The sequence below is a fragment of the Morone saxatilis genome, unplaced genomic scaffold (genome assembly GCF_004916995.1).
Source record: "Morone saxatilis isolate NCDOM2014 unplaced genomic scaffold, NCSU_SB_2.0 Contig16, whole genome shotgun sequence".
In the NCBI taxonomy this organism is placed as follows: domain Eukaryota; kingdom Metazoa; phylum Chordata; class Actinopteri; family Moronidae; genus Morone; species Morone saxatilis.
In genome coordinates this window covers 8167643-8189696 of record NW_023339718.1, presented here as the reverse complement: position 1 = coordinate 8189696, position 22054 = coordinate 8167643, and the positions used below count along the sequence as shown (strand labels likewise).

At 39.3% G+C, this 22054-nt stretch overlaps 1 protein-coding gene across 1 annotated transcript in view; it reads right to left on the bottom strand.

Annotated features, from left to right (window-relative positions):
• Positions 1–18935, bottom strand: part of bin3 (bridging integrator 3) — a 28455-nt gene extending 9520 nt beyond the window's left edge. Inside the window, exons 1-6 of the mRNA XM_035658091.1 lie at positions 18782–18935; positions 12605–12653; positions 11652–11692; positions 6653–6714; positions 4835–4971; positions 547–587 (exon numbers count right to left, since the gene is read on the bottom strand). Coding sequence (XP_035513984.1) covers positions 547–587; positions 4835–4971; positions 6653–6714; positions 11652–11692; positions 12605–12653; positions 18782–18789 — 338 coding nt within the window. The 5' untranslated portion in view covers positions 18790–18935. The remainder of the gene's footprint in view (positions 1–546; positions 588–4834; positions 4972–6652; positions 6715–11651; positions 11693–12604; positions 12654–18781) is intronic.
• Positions 18936–22054: the final 3119 nt, after the last annotated feature.

Below are 22054 nucleotides of genomic sequence, written 5' to 3'. Positions count from 1 at the left end.
GTGTGTGTGTGTGAGTGTGTTTGAAAAAGTGAGGCTTAAGGAATGGAATAGCACTCACAGTCTGCTCAAATGGGGGCGAGTATTAGGAATGAGAACCAAATAAACTTTCTTCCAGACACACTACCACCACAGCAGCACCACTCACTCCTTAGTTCATTTTTATAACCTGTATAACTACACTGCAGGACTTCCTGTGGTCATGCACTACCAGGGTGAAGAGCAGAGCTGGGTCACATAGTAAAAATGTTACTGGGCACTGGACTTAATCTGCCTAGAGTGTCATATGGATTTACCACATCACGAAACATTAAGCCACAAAAACTGAAATAAATTGCATTTACAGTACTTTCCTGTGATTGTGTAATGCATTTAAATTCACTGTATGGCCTTATGTGGAAAAACTCCACCACTCTGCTACTCCAGACAAATGTTAAACTTATCGGCAACAACTGTTGACCCTAATATTGAGACATTTAAGGCCAACCCTTAAAATATAGCAAAAAAAAAAAAAATTCAAGAACATGAGGAATCAAGATGGGCACTTACTTTTTTAGAGGGTCGATAACAGTCTTCTGGATCTGGTTGACCTGAGATAAAAAGAACAGTTAACATAAGCAATGAACACCACTATATCAAGGGAAGTGGCATTACAAATTGTTATTCATTGTCAAATTGAGTTACATCAAAACTGTAGCGTTTACATCTCTCGCTCATTAGCTGCTAAGTAATGCCACTGCACAAACATCAACAATTGTGTATATTTCAAACAGAGCACTCAAGGGTGGGGGGGGGCTTGCAAAGAAACTTTTGTGACGTTGACTCTTTTATTGTACACAAGCCCTGAGGAGAAACCCCTGAATATTCATTGAGTTTGCGATACAAAAGGATGGAACTGTCAGGGGACGGACATGAAAGCAAAGCCCAACTGATTTCAAATCCTGTGGAGGGTGGGCTGCCTTACAAGATGAAAGTTCTTTGCAAACAAACATTTTAACAATAACAGTTTATATTTTCCTGCATTCTCCTTCTGGTTGCCAGAACCAACAGGGGAGGGAAGGAGGGGAAGGGGGGTGTTAAATGGAAGTAAACGAGCATCTCATCTTGAGGCCTCCAGCCCCGGCACCAAGTCTCATCGACAGAAGTTGGCGCACAATTAATAAAGTTTCCAACGTCATTTACATTGCAGATTCAAAATGACTGTTACTACTGGATCTTCGAGCATGACACAAAGCTCAGTTAACCAGGCAATTGAGTCAAGTGAACAGTAAATGCTAAGAACAGAGAAGCAGAATTTAAAGCAGCGAGATGTGAAGTGACAGCTGCATGAAAACAGTGAGCAGCTCCACTAATCATATGTTCACTCGCTATTGGAAGGACAGTCAATCACACAACAACAAGGAAACGAGATCGCAGCTGTGCTTTGTAAAAATGCCCTGACCATCTATGAGAACATACAGCAACACTCTCTGCTTCACTCCGGCAGATTTCCAAGTACAAAATGGTTGATTGTGGTTTGAGGGAAAACAGAGAACCAATAACAAATAAGTACATGGGAATTCACATTTTCTTTGTTTTACATATTCACACCATCCCCCCCCTCCTCGACTTGAGCTGCGCCGCTGCTTCTAAGGTGAGAGCATGCAGCGAGGAGGGAGAACAACAGCGGCAGATTTGCTTAAGCATGCTGGTGCCCTCTACCCTCTGCCCCTTCCCACAGAGAGGGGGGGCAGAACTATTCCTTGGAGGCCCTGCAGAGCCTGAGGCCGACGCTCAAGCAGTAGTCTCCATCAGTGAGTCACGGGGCAGAGGCCATCCTGGCACACAGGCCTCCCAAAAATACACACAGATCGCAGAGGAAATCAATATCCCTCCAAACGGAGCATCCTCTACTGCGCTGCCGCCATCTACACTGGGGCTCAGCTTCGGCAGCAGTGTGCCGGCGGGGCTGTGCGCCCTCCTCAGCCCCAGAAATAAACACACAGACCTGGGCCACTGCTGCCTTCATTATCACTGCACGTTTTATCTGCTGGCTCTCTCACTTGCGGGCCCTGCGGCAGAACATCTCGTCTCAACACGGAGAAGAGCAAAGGGTGGATGCTTTTGTGTCTGTTTTGCTGGAGCAATAGGGTTTGCTGTTGGTGCCGTCAGAATCAACAGTCAGCTTGAAGGGAGAAGCTCGAGCAGTGTTCGAGTGAGCTCTGCTGGATTTTAAACACCTAGCAAACCTGAGGTGATATTCCACATAGCAGACTGACCAGAAAGTGCTCGCAATCACTATTTTGCCTTTAGCTCACTTTTAGCCACACAGCCCTGCCCAAACCTGGAACTGAACATTGTGTTAAGCCAAGGAGTTTTATTTAGTAAGACTGAAAGAAGTGCAGAGAAAATCAGGTGTGACCTAGCTGTCAAAATCCACTGTGGATGAAAGTGTGTTAAAAAAAATACAACCACGTCAATACAGTTGGTGACTGTTGTCCTCCACAAGTGAAAAACTGTGCTGCCTAGCTGAATCACTGTCAAACACATCCCAGTCACAGGGCCAAAGAGGAAAACTACACAGCATGGAGCCAGAAAATAGAATCACAACTACACACTATAAAGGCGAGCTGTGCCTTTTGCTACTAGGGACTGTTTAAAATGTAAAAATACAAAATCACATTAAAATGAGAGATGACCAAGTGGATGAGGGTACAGAGGAGGACTGTGCAAGCTCAAGCTGGATCCAGCAATGGCCTGACCTATCAGGTGGATTAGAACCCAACATCCCTGTTGACAATCAACTGTGTGCTGGTGAAAAGTCTTCAATTTCGAATTTGAAGGAAAATGTAAAAAAGAAAATTTGATATTGTGTCAAATCTGAAGAATGTAAAAGTTAGTCTATACTGAAAACAGTCAAACTGGCAGGAGTGCACTCCTGGGCACTAGACCAAGCCAAGTCCTGGAACATACGCACCTCGGGTCACAAACCCACACGCTCCATCCAACCCACATTCTACTTTGTCTAGTCACTCAAAATTGCTCCTGTAAAATTTGATGAGCTGTGAGCAGAGCCCGTCTAAAAGACTGGTATGTTTAAGCTGAAGAAGAAAAGAAAGAAACAAAAGTGACTGCTACACTATAGTTGCTTAAACTCCCCCTTGCACGTTTAGCAAATTTAACATTCAATACGATGATTTAAGTATTGAAAAAGTATAAAAAGTATAAAGAAAACTCATTGTGCTTAAAATACAAATCGAGTAATCAACTCATGCTACTTAGATTGACAATATATTTCAAAATGGATTCAATCAGTTTTAATGATAAGAGAGTTTGGGTCGTAGCATAGACACTGCTTCACTCACATATCTTGGGGGAAAGGTAACGGTTTGATTTTCTATGGAAATTGGGGCCAGTTCATGAGGTTTTGCAGAAAATATAAATCATGTCCACTCAACCCCATATATACAAATCCAGATGGTGTGCTATTCCCAAGACACTACACTACAATTTAACCATGGGGGATTAAAAAATGCACTTTCTAGAAAGGTATTCATTTTCTCCACCTAGTTAGATCATTGTTGTGTAAAAGGTTATGAAATCATTCTGGTACACATCTAAATGTGAAAAGAAAGGGGAATATTTCTAAGGCAACAAATGTGAAAAGCATAGAACACCTAACAGCAGGGCAATGAGTCAAGAAAACACAGATGGAAAAAAGTCAATCGGTATATGCCTTTAGTGTGATCTCCTGTGTTCTTCTGTATTTTTTCTTCTTTAAAAGTCTAGCCTTCACAGTGTAGTGCCTTGAGGATGCACACATGCGGTGCCACTATGATTCACATTATAACTACCTTTGGCGATGATTCTAATCAAAAACCTGAAGTGCAACCGGCAAATAATCTGAAGAGGCCTGACAGCCAAAGAAGAGATCTTCACAGCTGTGAGACAGCGAGGCAAGAGTATTCTGTACTGCTTAGAGTTCTGGAAAGCAATATCTATCTGCCCATCTACGGTTGCCCCTTAGGACAAAACATACAAGATTGAAAAGCACAAAGATTACAAGAATCGCACTCCAAATCAACAAATACTCTAAACATTACAATACAAACAGAACTAAATGTATAACAAGAAAATGTAGATGACGGAAGTGACCATATTTTAGCCACACTAGCGGAATAGCTCTATGGATGGCAATGTCTCTTTGAGTCTGCCTGTTTGTCCGCAGGGGATTTGAGAATAATAGTAAGTATTATTATTTCAAGCTGCTTACAGTGGCTGTTCTCCATGAAGGAGGAAACAACCAACTGTTTGCTTGACTATATGGGGTTGGGTGAACCAATAATGCAAAATAAAAAATAAAAAAGTTTTGAAGAGAAGCCAAATGTTTGTTTCAATAAGTAATGTAAGCAATACACTAGACTTGTTACTTATATGAATTTAATGGTAGGGAATATTTTTTTCTGTTGAGGAAAAGGCCTTTCCATTGTATGAGTTATTTTAGACACCAGTGAGTCACAAATGCATCAATTTTCACAGCTGATAACCAGTAGCTTGAGCTTATAGAGGATGATGCCACAGATGCTTTTCAAAAACAGCAGAAGGAAAGACATACGGATAGTTTTTAGTCCACAGGCTGCACAATATTGACAAATATGAAAACATGCATTTTCAAAAAAAAACTAGTCTAGTTTCCTACTTTGTATGTCTGAGGAAAGACATTTCCCCCGATACCAATCTAATGGTATCAGTGCCAATGGCAAGTGCCAAGAAAACAAAGCGGAGAAAGATAGCAAAAGAGTGAGATAAAACACTACATTTTAAAGTGTGAAAGACTGTGGGATTGATTCTGACTGACCTTCTCCTGGTTGAAGGAGTCCATCCTTTTCATGGCCGTATCTAAAGCAGTCATGGACTCCAGGAAGGCCTGGTCCTGTTCACACAACGGGTTACTCAGCAGGTCTGCAGAGATCTTCACAGCTGCTTTGGACATGGCTGACACACACACACACACACACACACACACACACACACACACCACAGGACAACACACACACACACACACACAGAAGAGGATACTGTTAAAACATAGTTAAATAACTTTTTGAAAAGACAATCATGTAGATTACAGTCCATATAAATGATTACTGAAGATGTCTACACATTCTAATCCAATTCAGGACCAGGTTTATTTACATTGTTCTGGGAGCAGTTTTTGTGGATTACACTATGGCTTAAAGCGTTTCATCAGTGTATGAGTTTGTATGTGGTAGGGTCTTCAGAAGTGAGCTTTTGGGAAATAACTAAAGAGCAAAAGTTGAATGGCGCAGTGCTGAGGGGTTGGTAGGGCTGGCTGCCGTGTTAAATATTCACTATAGCACCAAGAATCTTTGCAATGTTTTTACACTGACAACACCAATTACTGTTAATCTGCACTCATGCCACTTTGTTTAGACACAGAGCACATATCAGATTATGGCTTTACAGTCAAAATAAATGAGCTTCACTGAGGAGACACGAGCTGACAGGAGAGGCTGTGGTGAAAATGGGCTTCATGGAGATCTGGAACAGTCTTTTCACACTACCTTGGGATTCTCTTAAGAACAATTTTCAAGCAATCAATTATTGTGGTGAGGCGTGTATATATCTCCCTCCTTTTGACAAGTAGCAAATTGCTTGATATTGACATTGTCTGATATAACAGAGACATGTTGATTATGGGGTCATGAAAATCAAAAGGTGATCTGTGGGTAGTGATTTAATTATTTGTATTACTAGCGTGCAAATAAGTGAAATCCCTTGTAATAACCTAGGATTGAAGCGAAAATGAACAATTTCTCAGTATGAAAAGCACAGTTATCCCTGCCACTTTCTTTGCCTTCTGTTACTTAGTGTAATTGAAACTGTGAACCGGAGTAGCCCTTAAAAGATATTATCGTCCCTCACCAGCTAATTGGCAGTGAGTTCAATAGAGCTCTGCGTATCGCCACCCTTGATTTGATAAATGATGGTCGATATAGAAAGCAGTGTATTAAATGCAGTGCTGACATGCAGAGTAGGTCCAGTTCTTTGTTTAGTAGAGGTTTGGTGGAGACGGGACCTGCGCAACAGATGGAATCCATTAACGATAATGAGGGCCTGACAGCTATGACACTTTGATGATGCAGACATCCATATTCCAGAGCACAAAGGAGAGGAAATGAAGAAGCCTCTCACTCCTTCATTCGTCCCCGCTCCTCCACCCCCACAACTGACTACTTACCACAGGCCATGTCTACTGCTGCTACTCAAATATACAACACCAAAACCAACAAATAAGCAAATATAAAGTAGAGTAAACATGTTTTCTGTGCCCGACAAACCATGAATAAATGAAGGCAGAGATGGCATACAAGGCATACAAATCGAGCCCTAACTGAACATTGCATAAAAAAAATACACTCATACTAACACACACAGACCATGATAGCCTAGAAAAACCTATACAAGATTAAGGCGAAGACCCGCACTCTCTCGTCTCAATTTTCAGAGAGCTAACGCGCCTCCAAACAAACCAAGACAACCAAATGTCTTTTTAGCTCTGAAAAACCTGCCAAGCAACATCAAGTATGTTGGTGAACAAGTGGAGATCAATGGCACACCCGGCAGTAACACACAAGTTGGTGGCAGAACACACCTAAATCAGCCTCAGTGCTTTTCTTCATGTCCTTGTGAAGCTTTTTCGTCTGATCCTCCAGCCTGTAAGACAAGAGGAAGAATTATTATCAGCCAGCTTCTGGTCTAATAATACAATAAAGCGTCACTAACATTGAAAATAATTGGAGATATGGGCTGAAATGCATAACGAACAATGGTATTAGTCAGAAACACAACAGGTATCATAATTAATTTATATATAATTAAAAGTGTATTCCATCCACTCATCAATCCCGACATGGACAACAACAAAAAAAACATTCAAACCAAAAACCTAGAAAAGGAAATTAGAATAAAAAAAACATGGTTCAAGAAGGAATTACACATTTCATTGATTCCACATAAAATGTTATTATAACATCCGTTAGCTAATTAATAATACAGTGAATCCTTCTTGTTACTGTCAACTACATTTGCGCTCAAAAGCATTAATGTCTTCAATCATTTCACTGCACATATTCCATTGATGGGTGTTAAAAATGGCAATTACCAGACTATGGAGGCTGAAAACACATGCCATTCATTATATCAATTAAAGCAAACGAGGGGTTTAGAATCTCCCCTGAGACTGCTGTCATATCACTTCTCCTGGTTTGATGAAAAAGGGAATGTGGTGGGGTTTCATTTCCATCTCTGCTTTGAGGGATTATATTAACAAAACAAGACAAGACAATAGCTGTGTAATCCCATAAGATTTCTGGTGGGGGCACTATGGCCACTGGCCACAAGATTTATAGACACTGGTAACACGCACATGGCTATGTAAACCAAAAATGGCAGTCTGTTGCCTCCAAACACAGAGTTTTGGCAGTTTGTTTTATTGCTCAACTGCTGGGAAACAAACGGTGGGTTACTTCAGCATACCCACAGGTACATGAAACAATATGACTGGTTCTCTGCTGCCTCTATAATGAAACCCAGGTAAGGCTTCAAAGGGTATGCTCCAAAATCATTAGTATTTATCAATATTATTATTCATTTATAAGTGAAGCTTTTAATATACCCATAGAACACACAATGAATTAGCCCACACAGATCCATTTTTATAAAACAATCTACAAGTGACAGGACAGTAAAGGAAATATTTAACTCCAAAAAAGGCAAAATAATTTGTAATCACATTTTTAAAACAATATTGTGCATATAAGTATCTCCCAAGAGTTCTGGAGCTAGATAAGGGATAAGTACAGTCCTTTTTTGTTTGTCCAGGCTTTTTTTGCCTTTAATGGACAGAACCACAGAAGAGACAGAGTACAATCAAAAAGGAATATTGTTTATTTTGCCACAAAGTAGCATGTGAGGTCTTGAAAAACTGTCAACAGTAGCAACAACTTAACATTTAGTGGTTGCCCTGACAAAAGGCTAGTAAACTCTGAAGATGCAGAGTCTGAGGGTAAATAAAAAAACATTATTTTCTATCATAACTTGTCCTCTAAATGCTTTTGTTTGTCTTGACGTGTTTTAGGATTCTGTACTCAATCGCCACAGACCAGATGGAGGTTGTTCCAAAAATGTCATTTGCAGTAAATGATGTAACTTCATCCCTTATTGTTCACACCAAAAGGAAAAAAAACATTCTGTCAGAATAATCTCCACAGTAACTTCTTGTATTAACTCACCAATTAGATGTAACTGGGTCTCACAAGCCATATCAGCCATATTCCTCTAAAGTCATCAAAATATACTATTACATTCCACATACCTGTATATAGAAATAGAAATTTCCAATTGCACCAAATGCTACTCACGTTATAGTCAATATTAGTAGCAATACTTTAGGCAGGATTTAGTCAGTATCTAATAATTAATGGGCTTCTTTCTGTTTCCATAAAACCAGGCTGCCCAGTGAGCACATTTTTAACATGCATGCAGACCAGGAAAATGGATGTGCTGTGAAGAGTTCAGGGCACTGTATTATCAGACAATCGCTGCAGGTTTTCTGTTTTATAGACAGAGAAATTAAAAGCTGCCCTAAAGAGACAATATTTCCATGCAGCTATTATACGACAGTTCTGTTTTGAGTCATACCTGCAACTGGAAAATTGCCTCTGACATTTTTAAAAACCATCTGGAAATACCGATATGGTCAGTTTTATCATTTGTTTTTGTGATGCCGCAAGTAGAAGCAGTTGAGAATTCATACTACATAACTAGACTTTATTTTGAATGCAGTTCTGAATGCCAGTGAGTCAATGGAGGGCATCATGTAGAACAAACTAAAACTAAAATAGTCTTGTAAATTGGCTGACACAGTTAACACTTGAGAGTAATGAAAGGAGACAAATATGAGATGTGGAAAATAACAGCATAACAGTAAAACCCTGCCAATCATGGAGATCGGGTTGTGGGATAGTGGGTGAAAGCATCTCACTATGTAAACAAACTAGCATGCTCTGAGAGCAATGCTTGTTTGTGCATGTGAAACTCATGTTTCAGAGAGTACCTCCTACTTTAAAATGTGTTGCACAATGTTGTTGCATCTTCCCTACTCTGTCAGCACTGACTCTGCTAGAGAGCCATTCTGGATGAGTGCCAGGTGAGCATGGAGTCTCTTTCTAAAAGGTGCTAATAGAGCAGCCTAGTAGAGCAGCTGATGCTCCTTGCTCCAGTGCCCCAATGCTGGACCTGTGCAGCCACAATCATCTAGCCACATTGCCTATTGAAAGCAGGAAAAACACTAGTGTATTTTATATGACTTTCATATACAACCCTTTGCATGACACTAGAAAAGGAACAGGCATTCAACCATGTTTGACTATTCGTTTTTCCTTTTGGGTAAATATCTGTCACTGGCATTCACACCAGAACCAGGTCGGGCAGTATAATTCCATGTAAATCACCATTAAAACCAAATAATAATAATTATAATAATAATAATAATAATAATAATAATAATAATAAGACATTGTGCAAATCTGTTTACTAACTAGAGTTGTCTAGTTTCAGTACATTAAACCGGGCCACTACAGTATTTATATCAGAAATTCAACCAGGCATGTGTGCATCAAGTAGAATAATTCATGCCAAATGTTATTTTATCTACGGCTGTCCCCTAATAGTCGACTTCATCATTAGTCACTAATAAGAGTCTTAGTCAACGCACTTTTCAGTAATCGGATAGTCGCAGACAAACAAAAACAACGGCAAACTCCACAGACATGGACCTTTTCTCTTGTAACACAAGAAAGTCACTTACTGGTGCGTTATTGCATATGCTAACTGAACTAGCTGCTGCCACTAGCTCGCACCAGTACTGGGAGCTCGAATACTTCTAACGAGCAGGGCCGGAATGTGCGACAGATCCGGAGCGGACCAACAGGGGCCAGCTGATGTATGATGATGAAGAGGAGCGAGTTTGTAGCAAGTTCATTTGTAAGTAACTTTTAACGTTATACATCATCCATCATATCAATAAGTCTGCCAGTATTTGTCTCAAGTTCAAGTTCTAAATCATATGAGCCTGTCATGTACTGATTATATGTTTTTGTGTGTCGAGCTTAGAGCTAAACAGACAAATAACCCAGGCCAAAAGATTAGTTCATATTTGCCAATTGTGAATATATATATATATATATATATATATATGTAAAATGTTTTGTAAAATTCCATCTTTTGTCAGAAACAGGAATGGCAGTGAAGCGTACCAAGTATATTTAGGTCAAAGATGCACCAGAACTTGTTGATATGGATCTCCAGGGTGGAGAACCTGAATGTCTGTACATGCCTGCTGCTCTGACTCATCTATAAGGTCTATTGGCACCACACCTTCCTGATAATGGGCCCTCCTACTCAACAAAACCTGAGAGGAAAATGGTGCTCCCACTCATTCTGCGGGGCCCTCGGGGAGTTTCTATAACCTCTGCCTTACAGTGAGAGAAGGCCCGAATGTTCTGAGCTCTGACTTTTGGTGTTTAAGCGTTCTGAACCCCTCTCTCATATGTTTCATAGAAATACTGAGATCATGTTACTCAATTTGAAGAAGGCTGGTTGAATAATATCTGTCAACAGATGTATAAATTAGCTTTTTAGTTACTCGTAAAAGGCCCTGAGAGTGTTAGCCTCTGCAAATTATTGAAATTCTTGGACTTTTTTCTCAACACATTTATGAACACTAATGGTGCATTTACAGGAAACTGCATACAATTATAACTTCTAACTTAAATCTAGGATACTAGAGGTTTTTCTAACAGAAAATAAGCTCTCTTTCACAATTTCTAATTTCAGGCTCCACCATAGCTCAAATGTGGGTCCTTTCACAGTTTAATGTTGAGAAAAAAAAAAGGGACCAAACACAGCGGGGATTGACAAACTGTGTGGGATAAAGAAACTGTATGTACAATGAAGGCTCATGTTAAGTGTTAGTTTCTCAGAGTGCTTTGTAAACATGTAAAACCAAAATACCTACATGTTAAGTAAAAGTACACAATAACACACAACAACAATCTAATTTTGGGCCAACATGCATACATTTGTGAAAAGATCTCCCAATGTTTTCAGATTTCCAACATATTCATTACATGTGGCTGGAACATATTTCTTAATTCAGAGCTCTCTGGCTAGGGAATGCACGATAACTGATATATAATTCATGATAAATAATACAAACACTTACAGCAGTAACATAGCTTTAGTTACTGTCATTCTTACAATTAACAAAGGAATACAAGGGGGGGCTGCCTCACACACCCCAATTTGGACATTACACAGCAGTGGGTTTATAAATACACATCATAGTAGAAGCTATAAAAAGCTAAAAGCTATTCCTAATTTCATTTTTATCTTCTCTGGAAATTCAATGTTGATAAGGAGAGTTTACTTAGCTGTACTTCCAAAAAAAAACAATATGTGTGCAAAGATATAGTGTACGAGAAATCCCCTTTCACCCAATTGAGGCCACCAAAAAACAAACATTTTACACACATACATGGACCTTAAACACACAAAGTAGGGGTTGAGGGGTAAGGTTAGGTTAAACTTACTTTTGGAGTTTGTCATATTCTCGCTCAAAGTCTCTTTCAACCTAAAAGAAAAACACATTTCATGTCAAATTCTGTGATTCCTAAATTTGTTAGGCAACAAAATTCCTGTTTACACATACTGTACGAGCAACCTGTGCGTACATAAGCTGTCGTAGTTTCAAGGCTTGTGTTACCACTCAACCATTGTACAGTGGTCTACTCCTTTACCTTTACCACAATAGTTACTGGGCCATGTACTTTCTCAGAAACAGGAACTTTTTATGACACCTAGTCCATAGCTTAGGAACTGTAACACTGGGTTTCAGTGGAAGTGCAGATAAAATACAGTAGTACATCAAGTTCCCAGGGTCAACAAGGGTTAAGATCATTTGTCCAACCATGTCTCTAAAATATGCCAAGCAGGTTACAGAGGCAGCATGGGTTCCTGTCTTGTGGTCCTGTGGGCTCCTGGATTTAAACACAGTGGCCAAAACAACGAGGAAGGCAGCTGACACTTTGTCGCTAGTGGATCATCTAACTGGGCTGCCTCTAACCCACTCCCTGGTTTTTGTCTAGGATGGCACAGGAAGCTGGAAACCCAGTCTAACAGTGACTACCGGGCCACAGAGCCATTACACTGGAAGTGGTTTTCTCCAGAAAGGAGACCACCCACTCACTGTCACTTCAAGGTAACCACCTCTGCCCCCTTGCATGGCTCAGACAAATTGGCATCCAATAAGTCTTTTGGGTGAGGCACTCTGATGACATTATTTAGACTACTATTCATGTTGTATATGCCAATTGTAAAGGCCAACAACTACAGCTAAACCTTCACAAATGTGTTTTTCTTCTTCATATACTGCCTTAAAACATTTTTTTTTATTAATTTACAGAGATTTCATTGAATTTTCTACACTAAAGCTTTTTGAGTAATGAGTTAATTGAGTCAACTTTTGTTCTAGTGAGTGACTTACGGTTTTAGAGACAATCTGCTTCTTTGGTTGTCCAATCTTGAAGGGAATCCTGAAATCACACAAAAAGAAATGACAGGTGACAGACAGAAGAAACTGGGAAATGATTACTGAAATCTTAGATTGTCATCAGTTGCATGATGGGTGACTAGAGGCTGGTACAGGTCTAAAAGGTGAACAAGCGCCTCTTTCGGACCCCTGACACGGACAGTCTGAAGCTGTTAATTCCTGCTTCTCTGGAGTGTGCAGTCAAAGCCATGGACATTAACTTCATGTCATCACTAAACACATCTGGCTCCCATTGCAGGCGGATATCACTGAACAGTCCCCTCTTCTTAGTGTGGCTTTACTGAATGACCCCGGCTGGCAATCAAACACAGATGCGTGCTATGTTGTATATCAGACAAATACTATGCCCATTTGTCAGGCAGAAACCCTGATATATTGGGACTTAAAGGGGTACAGCCAGGACAATGACTTCCTCTTAAAAGAAAACTTGAGACCAGTGCTACAAATCAAACATAAAACAAAACATGTCATGTGGTTAAGTGTAACTGCAGTAGCTGCACCTAATTCTCAGAATGAAATACAAACTTTTCTTCACTCTTGAAAGACAAACACACTGACATCCTGACTATAGTTTGGGAAAAAGTAAAAGAAACCTGTTCCTTCTTAGTTAAAACACAATCTTTTATCCCAATTTCAAAACCTTTCCTTTGCCTGAATAAGTTGCTGCCGAGCATCAGAGTGCTTTGGGAATCTATGAGACAGAATACACTGCCTTGCCAATGTGCTTGGCTGTAGGTTGTCATTGATGTGGCACTAATAGCCTGAAATCTAAGCTATATGATGGACAGTTGCCGCTGACAGGCAGGGTGAGGCAGCAGCTGCGTCAAAAGAAAGGTGTGTAGACTAATGAGATGGAAAAGAGAGGGTGTGATGTAGGGCCTCGTTGAGCAACCAGGGAATGCTACTGATGTGTGGGGAAGATCCTTTTGATGACAGCTCAATCACAAAACTCAACATGGTCACATAACAGCAGGATTAATCTAGTAAAAAAAGAAGAAAAAAAAAATGGGTTTCACTCGTGGCTCAGGTATCATTTCCTTTGATTTACTTGCTCTGTGTTGATGCTGTGCTTTAGTTTGTATCAGACACCAATTGTCCTTATCTTAACTGAAGTTTTGAATTAATCCTTTATTGATTAAAATACAAACAGATTACTCTACACAAAATTAGTTGCTTTTGGCTCCGAAAAGTAGTTTCACCCATTGTGTCATCATCTGGGTGAGCCAACACGGAAAAAAACCACAGAAATTACTCACTGCCATCTTATGTGACTCACCTTTCTCTGATTACCTGATTAGTGACCGATAACGTCACATTAGGTGCAACACTTACGTATATCTAGCAGTTCCTTTTCCAAAATACAAAGAGTTCTTTGAATGTAAACTTAGGCTGGAGACCAATTAGCACTCTCCCTGAATTACAATAAGGAGAAACCGCCTCGCACAGCCAGACAACATCTTGCAACATCAGTTTTAGTGTGAGATTTAAGTGTGGATTGATTTGTGTGTTTTATACTAATAGGTTATATGCACCTTGCTACTGGAATGAATTGCAAAAACAAATTGGAGACGCTCATTCCGTTGAGGGACATTAAAGGCTTTCTAGCTGATAATATTTGGGATTGTTTTAATTAGTGTGTCTGTACATGTGATGACTGCTTTGTGCCACTGAATTGTACTATTAGGATGTTGTACGTAATTGGTCTTAGGTCTATCTTGTAAAAGATATTTTGATGTCAGTGAGACTTCCTGAATAAATAAAGTTTATCTAACAAATATGCCAAACAGCAGTGTGTGTCCATTTAAACAATGAACAATTGTACAACTGAAATTCAAGGGAACATCACATGACTCATAAGTAAAAGGACACGTAGAAGTTGGACAGTATACTGCCACTTTGTTGATTCGGTGTTTTATATGTCCTAGTGCACTAGTGTTCATTTCAAAGTGACTTTGCATTAATTCATGTTATTCTAGTTTTGTACCAACAGATCAGTTTTGTACCAACACTGCACAACGTCTGGCAACAGCTTTTAGTGTTTCCTCCCATTTGGTGGGTGTGTCGGGGAGAAAATTGTGTGACATCCATAGCACAAACCCAATGGAAGAGTTAAGTATAAGCCCTACAATGTTCCAAACAGCCGTCAATACACGATGAAACATATATTTAAATGTTTGCTTTCAGTGTTCTCTTTTGCTCCGTTTTGGCAGAAGGGATTTGTTTCTCGATGACATCAAGAGAGTCGGTCCAAGCGTAACTGTATTAAGGCGGACTTTCCCTTTAATGTACCAAAGGATATATTTGCTGGGGGGGAAAAAATGAAAAGAGCCCTTAACTTTATAGATTCAGAGTATATCCACTTCTACGAGGAGCCAAAGGAAAGTGGTCAGTCTCTTCAGCTGCTCATGAGAACTGGCAAACACACAGAGTGAAGTGTGCTTCGGGGAGGGAGAGGGAAAATGTAACAGGCAACCAGAGGGAGAGAATGAGAAAGAGGGAGGATGGTAGTCACTCACTGTGAGAATCATTTCTAATGTTTCTTCACACAGCAATATTTCTGTAGGGGCTGTCACATTTAGAAACATTGGTAAGTCGGGTCCTGTGAACCCAGAACTGGCGTCTAACATGGCAGAGGCATGGCCACAAGACTGCTGAAGACTGAAAACGTATGTGTTGCACCACATTTTTGTGAAAACAAATCTAAGCCTAGTGATTGCAGGCATGGGAAGTTCAGCTGAATACTGCCCTCATATTTAGTGCTAAATACTTTGGACAATTTGATAAATATAATCTACAGTCATAGTATTTGTTACATCACTATTTGAATCCAAAAGTTCACTTCACAACCAATAAACTTTTACTTCTTCATCTTCTTTACTACTCCGGAGAGGTTTAGAGAACCACAGTAATGTGAGAGGTTGTTGGTAATACTTGATCATTGGCCATTTTCAGGCCTTGAGGCATAAAAAAAAAGAAAATGCTCCGTTACAAATTTGCTGTCATTGTCAGCAAGTTGGTCAACTTGCATTTAGAGAGCTATCGGATCTTTGCTGTAATAGGCTACACGTCACTGCCATCAAGTAAGCACGTAGGCAAGAACAAAGACATAACAGTCTCCTCTATCCGGGACACATTATGCACCGACTGGAAGAACCAATGGCTTTTCACGAAAACTGCAAAATGTGTATGCCATTAGAGGGACAGTGCATCATTCGACCTTGGATATTCCACGGAGCACAGAGGGCTAGTTGAAGATGTTGGGAAGTGGAATTGTTCTGATGATGACCCCAAAGTCAAACCCCTCACGTCATAGAAGCAAGTGTGCAAGCCCTACTGGAATGCATCAGTCAGCAGAGTCCATAAAGGACTCTTTTTACTGGTCTAGCACCCAACTCTTGACCTTGTGTTTGGCGGTGCGTGCTGGTAGGAGCGTCGCTTGCCAGCCATTGACTGTCTGACTGAACTGAGTGACGCCGTCTTGCTTACAGTCCACCCTGAAAATTACACTCAGAATGTGTAACATATTATAAAGGGAGATGATGTACACACACGTCACTGAAAGAGTTTGTTACAGTACATGCTCGTTTCTCCCCATTTCCTCTTGAACTGCCTTCATGAACTGTGAGAAACAAGCACTGGATTTATTCAAGCCTCCTAAACAGCAGCACACAATTCAGGACTTGTATGACCAACCTTCTCATAGCTGTGAAAATCAATCATAGTCATAGCTGAAGTCTTAGGGATGCATTTCAATTCAAGACAGAATTCAACTGTTGTTGTCGCAAACTTTCAATTGAAATTGTTGTAGACAATCATTGCCTTCATACCCTGACAGCCTACGACATGAGGACAATGAACCAAATGAGCCAATAATGTCTAAACAGCCATTTCTTTGCACAAAGTTCTGTCAAATAACTAAAAACAACTTCACTAATCACTCACCAAAAGTTCAATGGTGAGCTACAGATATGATCTAGTCAAACTTACCAACATTTGGATTCTCTAATATCCCTCAATAGCTAAGCAAACCTTTGGTCCCGCACACAGTAGGCTATGAAAGAATCAATGATGCCATCCCCTATGTCAAACATAAGCACACAGGGTGACAGCAGATTACACATCTTGCTCAACCTGGTGGGCAACCATTTTCCAAGAGCAGAAAACTAATCTTGGCTAGGAAACATGAAACAAACTGCTGCCAAAAAGCCAAGACAACACAAAGGCATATCAAAGTTATAGTTATAGTAGTTATAGTTGATTTTCTTTTGTATGAAACACGACACGAGTACACAACGCTACAGATTCAGACTACAGCTATTTCTACAAAGAGCTTTTTCCTTGTTTCCTGAGCGAACTGGGGTTGGGTCTGAACTAGTGCTGAGGTGGGCCAGTAAAGCCAATTGACATTCATGTATCATGTTATCTAAATAAACTTGTCTGGAAGAAGAGTCAAGAATCAGAAACGCACAAAACATATTCTGTTGTGGGTGAATACTTTGTTCTTGTTGCCATTTGGCTGAAAATTATAGCACATTTTTATTGTTTTGTTATTGATTGCTGTTGTTTACTTTCTCAGGGAGATGACCAGCTGGATGGAAGATCTCTGATTACTGAAGACTTGCAGATTCACTTTATAGTCTTTATTCACTGAACTCAATTCCATAATCATCTGTGGCTCCACAGAAAATTACATATTTCCAAATGTATACATTTATATATTATATAATAATAACAACATTATGTGGTATGGTAATCATTATCATATCCCTTGATGATTAGAGTTAAAAAATGAACTCATAGTTTCATTATCGATTAATCTTCCAAGTATATTCTCAATGAATCTTCATGGAAATTGGTGCTAACTATCCATTATAACAACATTATGATGTCTTACAATTGATTACTTTAGCCAACCAACAATCCTAAACCAAATACACAATGACAAAGACAAAGAAATGCACCAAATTTTAAAATGTGAGAAGCTGAAATCAGAAAATGTTTGGCATTTTTACTTGGAAAATGACATAAAAGAATAATCGGTCATCAAAATAGTTGCAGAATAATTTATTTTGTCAACTGACTAATTGATAAATCAACTAGTATCAATCAAATACTTGTTAAAGTACCTGTAGGGCTGTACAGGGCAGATGTAACTGTGTCAACTGTGGCCCTAAAACCTGACATTAAACTAGCTGTCAGGGGCCTCTCTTGCTACCAGCAGGTTAACTCCACACTAGCAGACAATTAGTCGAAACTTAACTCAAATGTTTCCCAAAAAAAAACTAACCCAACAACTATCAAACGTGTGTTACGCCACTTAAACAAAACATATGGGAGTCGTCTGCAACCTGAAGAAAACAACAGCTTTGTGAGTAGCAGTAAACAAACATATGTTAGCGGCATCAACACACTGAACCTACCCAGCTAATTTCTAGTAAATACTCAGCTGGTAACATCACACTGTTGTCATATTACTTGTTACGTCTCCACGGAAGAAAACCCTCAATGAATGTGAAGTGTATGTGAAAAAGCTAAGTGGACTAGCTGCTGTTAGCTGGTGATCAAATCCCTTTAAATGGTTTCGGCGTTGACCCTGTTGACCTAACACTCAGATTAAGTTTCAGTGTTACGCTAAAGGACACAACCTAGGTCTACTCGAACTGTAATAAAACAAGCAGCTGTAACTTCAGGCGATAGCATTAGTCCATAAAATGTTTTTAAAGATCTTGTTTTCAGGGACCAAACTAGCGTTAACTAGCTCACTTGGCTACTGTACATGTGAGCTATTAAACAACGTTGCTCGGCTTTACCCAACACCCTTCGGTCGACACTGACTGTCAGCAACAACTACGGCTTTGCTTGCACCTTTTCACTAGAGAAGACACTGCTATAAACATATGAAAAGTCTGTAGGAGAGGTTTTATTCGTGAGCCGAGAGTTTACCGAGCTATCGCTAACTCTACTGTAACGTTACTGTTTGTGTAGCGCTACCAGGAAATAGCCACAGCCCGGTCGACAACCCACCTGCTCTACGTGACTATTAATGCATCACTCCCGAGTTACACTTTTGATAAAATACGCTAAATTAGGGAGGCAGGCGAAATACATTACCAGCTCATTTTGAGTGAACTTTTATTCCGGTTTCATTGGGTGGTTTTGTTATCTTCCGAGGACCTCATTCCTCTCCACCAGTCAACAGGCGAGCATTACACAGGAAGTCCGGAGCTAAGCCGCTCGCGTTTCCTCTGAGGAAGTTATCTGACAGAAACAAGCAAAAGCGACACAAATAATCATTTGGTCCGACGTTATAATGTGTTATATCTGACGGCTAATGCTCACCTTTTTTGTAGTTTATATTATTGTGAATGCGTGTATTGCCCCATTGCGCAGTGCGTGTGCGCGCGTGCACGTGGAGACCCAAGTACGCTGAAGGCAAGTGATATTTTTCTTTATTCAAGTACTTACATAGAAATAACAAAACAATTGCATTACAACAAACTGAAGTGCCAGGTAAACAGGGGAGCACATCTCCCCATCACAAGGATATAGTAAAATTCATTTCAATATTCAGCTCATCATAAAAGGACCTTATTATAAGGTAATAAAAACATGAAATAGGCTAAAGACATCCACAACATTTTAAACAAGACCCCTTGTTTTCTTAAAAAAAAAAAAAAAAGCCAACATAACAGTTATCCCAGTGTGTGTTTTCAATTGTCTGTCTTGAATTGTTGTTGGGTTTATCCCATTTCACCCAGTGTGACTTTTATTTTCATGCATAATAAAGAAATGAGCACCACCCACAGCATCCGAGGGTAGCACTTTGGAACATTTCCGTGCACATGCAAACATGAGGATATACTGCAATGAAAAGGAAACACAACACAACAGAAAACGGTGAGTATCGACTCCATCTGAACACTATAGTGTCACTGTTGAAGACCACAAATTCCCTGAAGCCACCCTGTAGTCCATAAGATGACATGAGTAGCCTATAATATCTACACATTATTGAAACCTCTTCAAATGTGAGTTGTTTTTTTTTAAATCCTGTAATTATAAATTGTCATGAATGAGCCCAAACCTATTGCCCTGCCCAAGGCCAACTTCACGGAGACTAAATCAGTTAAACACAAAAATTAACACAAGGCTGCCTTCCACTGCAAGCGGACTGAGGTCACATTTATGATTTGTTGCTCCTGTGGAGTTCTCATCACATATTGTTTTTGATCAGCCAACCCTGCAACCCAGTTTGGCACAAAGATGGCTGCTGATGTTGGCTCACATCCAACATGGAGCAGAGAACGAGGATGAGGCAAATTCCAATTTCAGAGCGTTCAGCCGCCCACTTTTGGACAAAAGAACATAAAAAAACATAAAATAAATTATTCTTGGAGAAGCACTATTAAGAGGGGGTTGTTTCTGAGTTTGTTTAACAAGTCACTGACATATATCTATAACATTCACACATTACACAGAAGGATTATTGTTCAGAAGAACATGGTGCAGCCTGTATTGTTGTTCAACCACCAAAATATTAGAGGAATAAGATAGAGGGATCATATAAATTTTACAAAATCTATCTGTCCATTACAAAAGTGTCACAAAACAGAAGTGACAAACACAGTGAGATGATATGACTGATGAAATATTGAGTTTGCAAAGTTGTAATTACACGGCCTCATTTAGATGTGGAAATAGTTTGGTGTAGTCTCCGCCTTACTCTGCATCATTCCTTAACACAAAGCAACATAAACACAGTTTTCTCTCAGAGGAAGCCACATTCTATATATTATAATTAAAAAAACATCCATTCTCACCAGCAAAGTGTTAAATCAAGAGCACACAAGAACATACTTTTTGGTCAAATAAATTCAAAATGAGCCTATAATCAGCGTCGAACATCAAATTATTCTAGGTAAACAATAAAGATAAACATTTTGTATTTCCTATCACCTCATGTATTATATATATTCTTTTGTGCTGACTCCATGAGGCTGTCTGCTACATGATGTTTACATTGGAGACCATTACTCCTTCCAAGATTTAACCTTGCAAATGTCAATCTAATGTTTGAATCTTAGTTATTATTGAGTTAATTATCTGGGATCAGAAATAAGAAAAGCTGTGTAATCTAATGTGTAAAAAGTTCAATTTTAAAGTTTGTTAAGTTGTGATTTTCATTTGAGCATTCAGCATTTTATTGAGATAAGCCCAGAACATTTCATTTGTCAATGACCATCCATGCACTAAAATAACATATTTTTTATAATACAAAACTTCAGATTTACAGTTAGATGTTACAGGGTGTGTAACGTTTTAAACTATCTGGAAAAAGTGCAAGGAGGTCTGTTCATTTAACCATGTAGATGAGTTGAGAAAAGGCTCTCTGAGGCCAAATTAATTGGAAAATAAGTGGACACTTGCCAGGAAGCTCAGCAGTGAAAACTGGTTGTTACAGGAAAGGAAAAGCATGGCCTTGGAAGCTCATTTCTGCATGCACTGTGTTCTCTGTGGCACTGCTTTTCTGAACCTTTCTTTTGGCCTTTGCATTTGTCAGTCGATATTCTCTTTAAATCTGATTGCAGTGTCTACTGAACAGAACTATATTTTTTTTACAGCAACATTTATAGATATCCTCTGCCTCGCATAGAGCCTACACTCCTTAATAGTCAGAGAGCACAATCAGTGTAGATGGAGAAAATGTTCCTTTTAAAGAAGGAGAAGTTGATCTGGTATTTGAGTAATAAACTTAAACAATAAAATCTTAACACTCTTCAAATAATACAGTAACAGTAATGGAATAAATGTGAATGATTTGTTTGGTAAAAGCAGTGCCAATATTTTTGACATATGGGACTTATACTACCCTTGACAGAAGTAAATACCTCCTGATTTTTCAAAATTCACCATTTTCCATCGTTTTTTGACCAAAAGTGTAATAAATTCATTGTAATAGCCTTTTTTGTATCTCAGTTATAACTTTTTTGCTTGTGCTCCACAGAGCCATGATGTGGTCTTGGAGAAAAATAAGTTTAAGTTTAAAACAAAACATTTCTGAGAAAAAAGCAATTATGCTGGCATCAGTGAGTTTGATGTGGTCACTGCTGTGCATTTGTATACGCTGTTATAATGCACGTTTAAGATCCAGTAGAAGCTAATGGAAGAGATTAGCCTCCGCAGAATGTTTCATTGAATGACACAAGAGGTATTTTCTTCTATCAGGACAAAATCAATAAGGAACCACACATAATAAATATTGACATTGCCCGGTAAAGTGTTTTGTTTAAGAAAGGATCCAATTATTTAGTCTCCGAGAACAACCAGTGTTTTCTATACGATGGGGGAAGATGTGTTAATTGAAATAACTGATTCTGACTATAA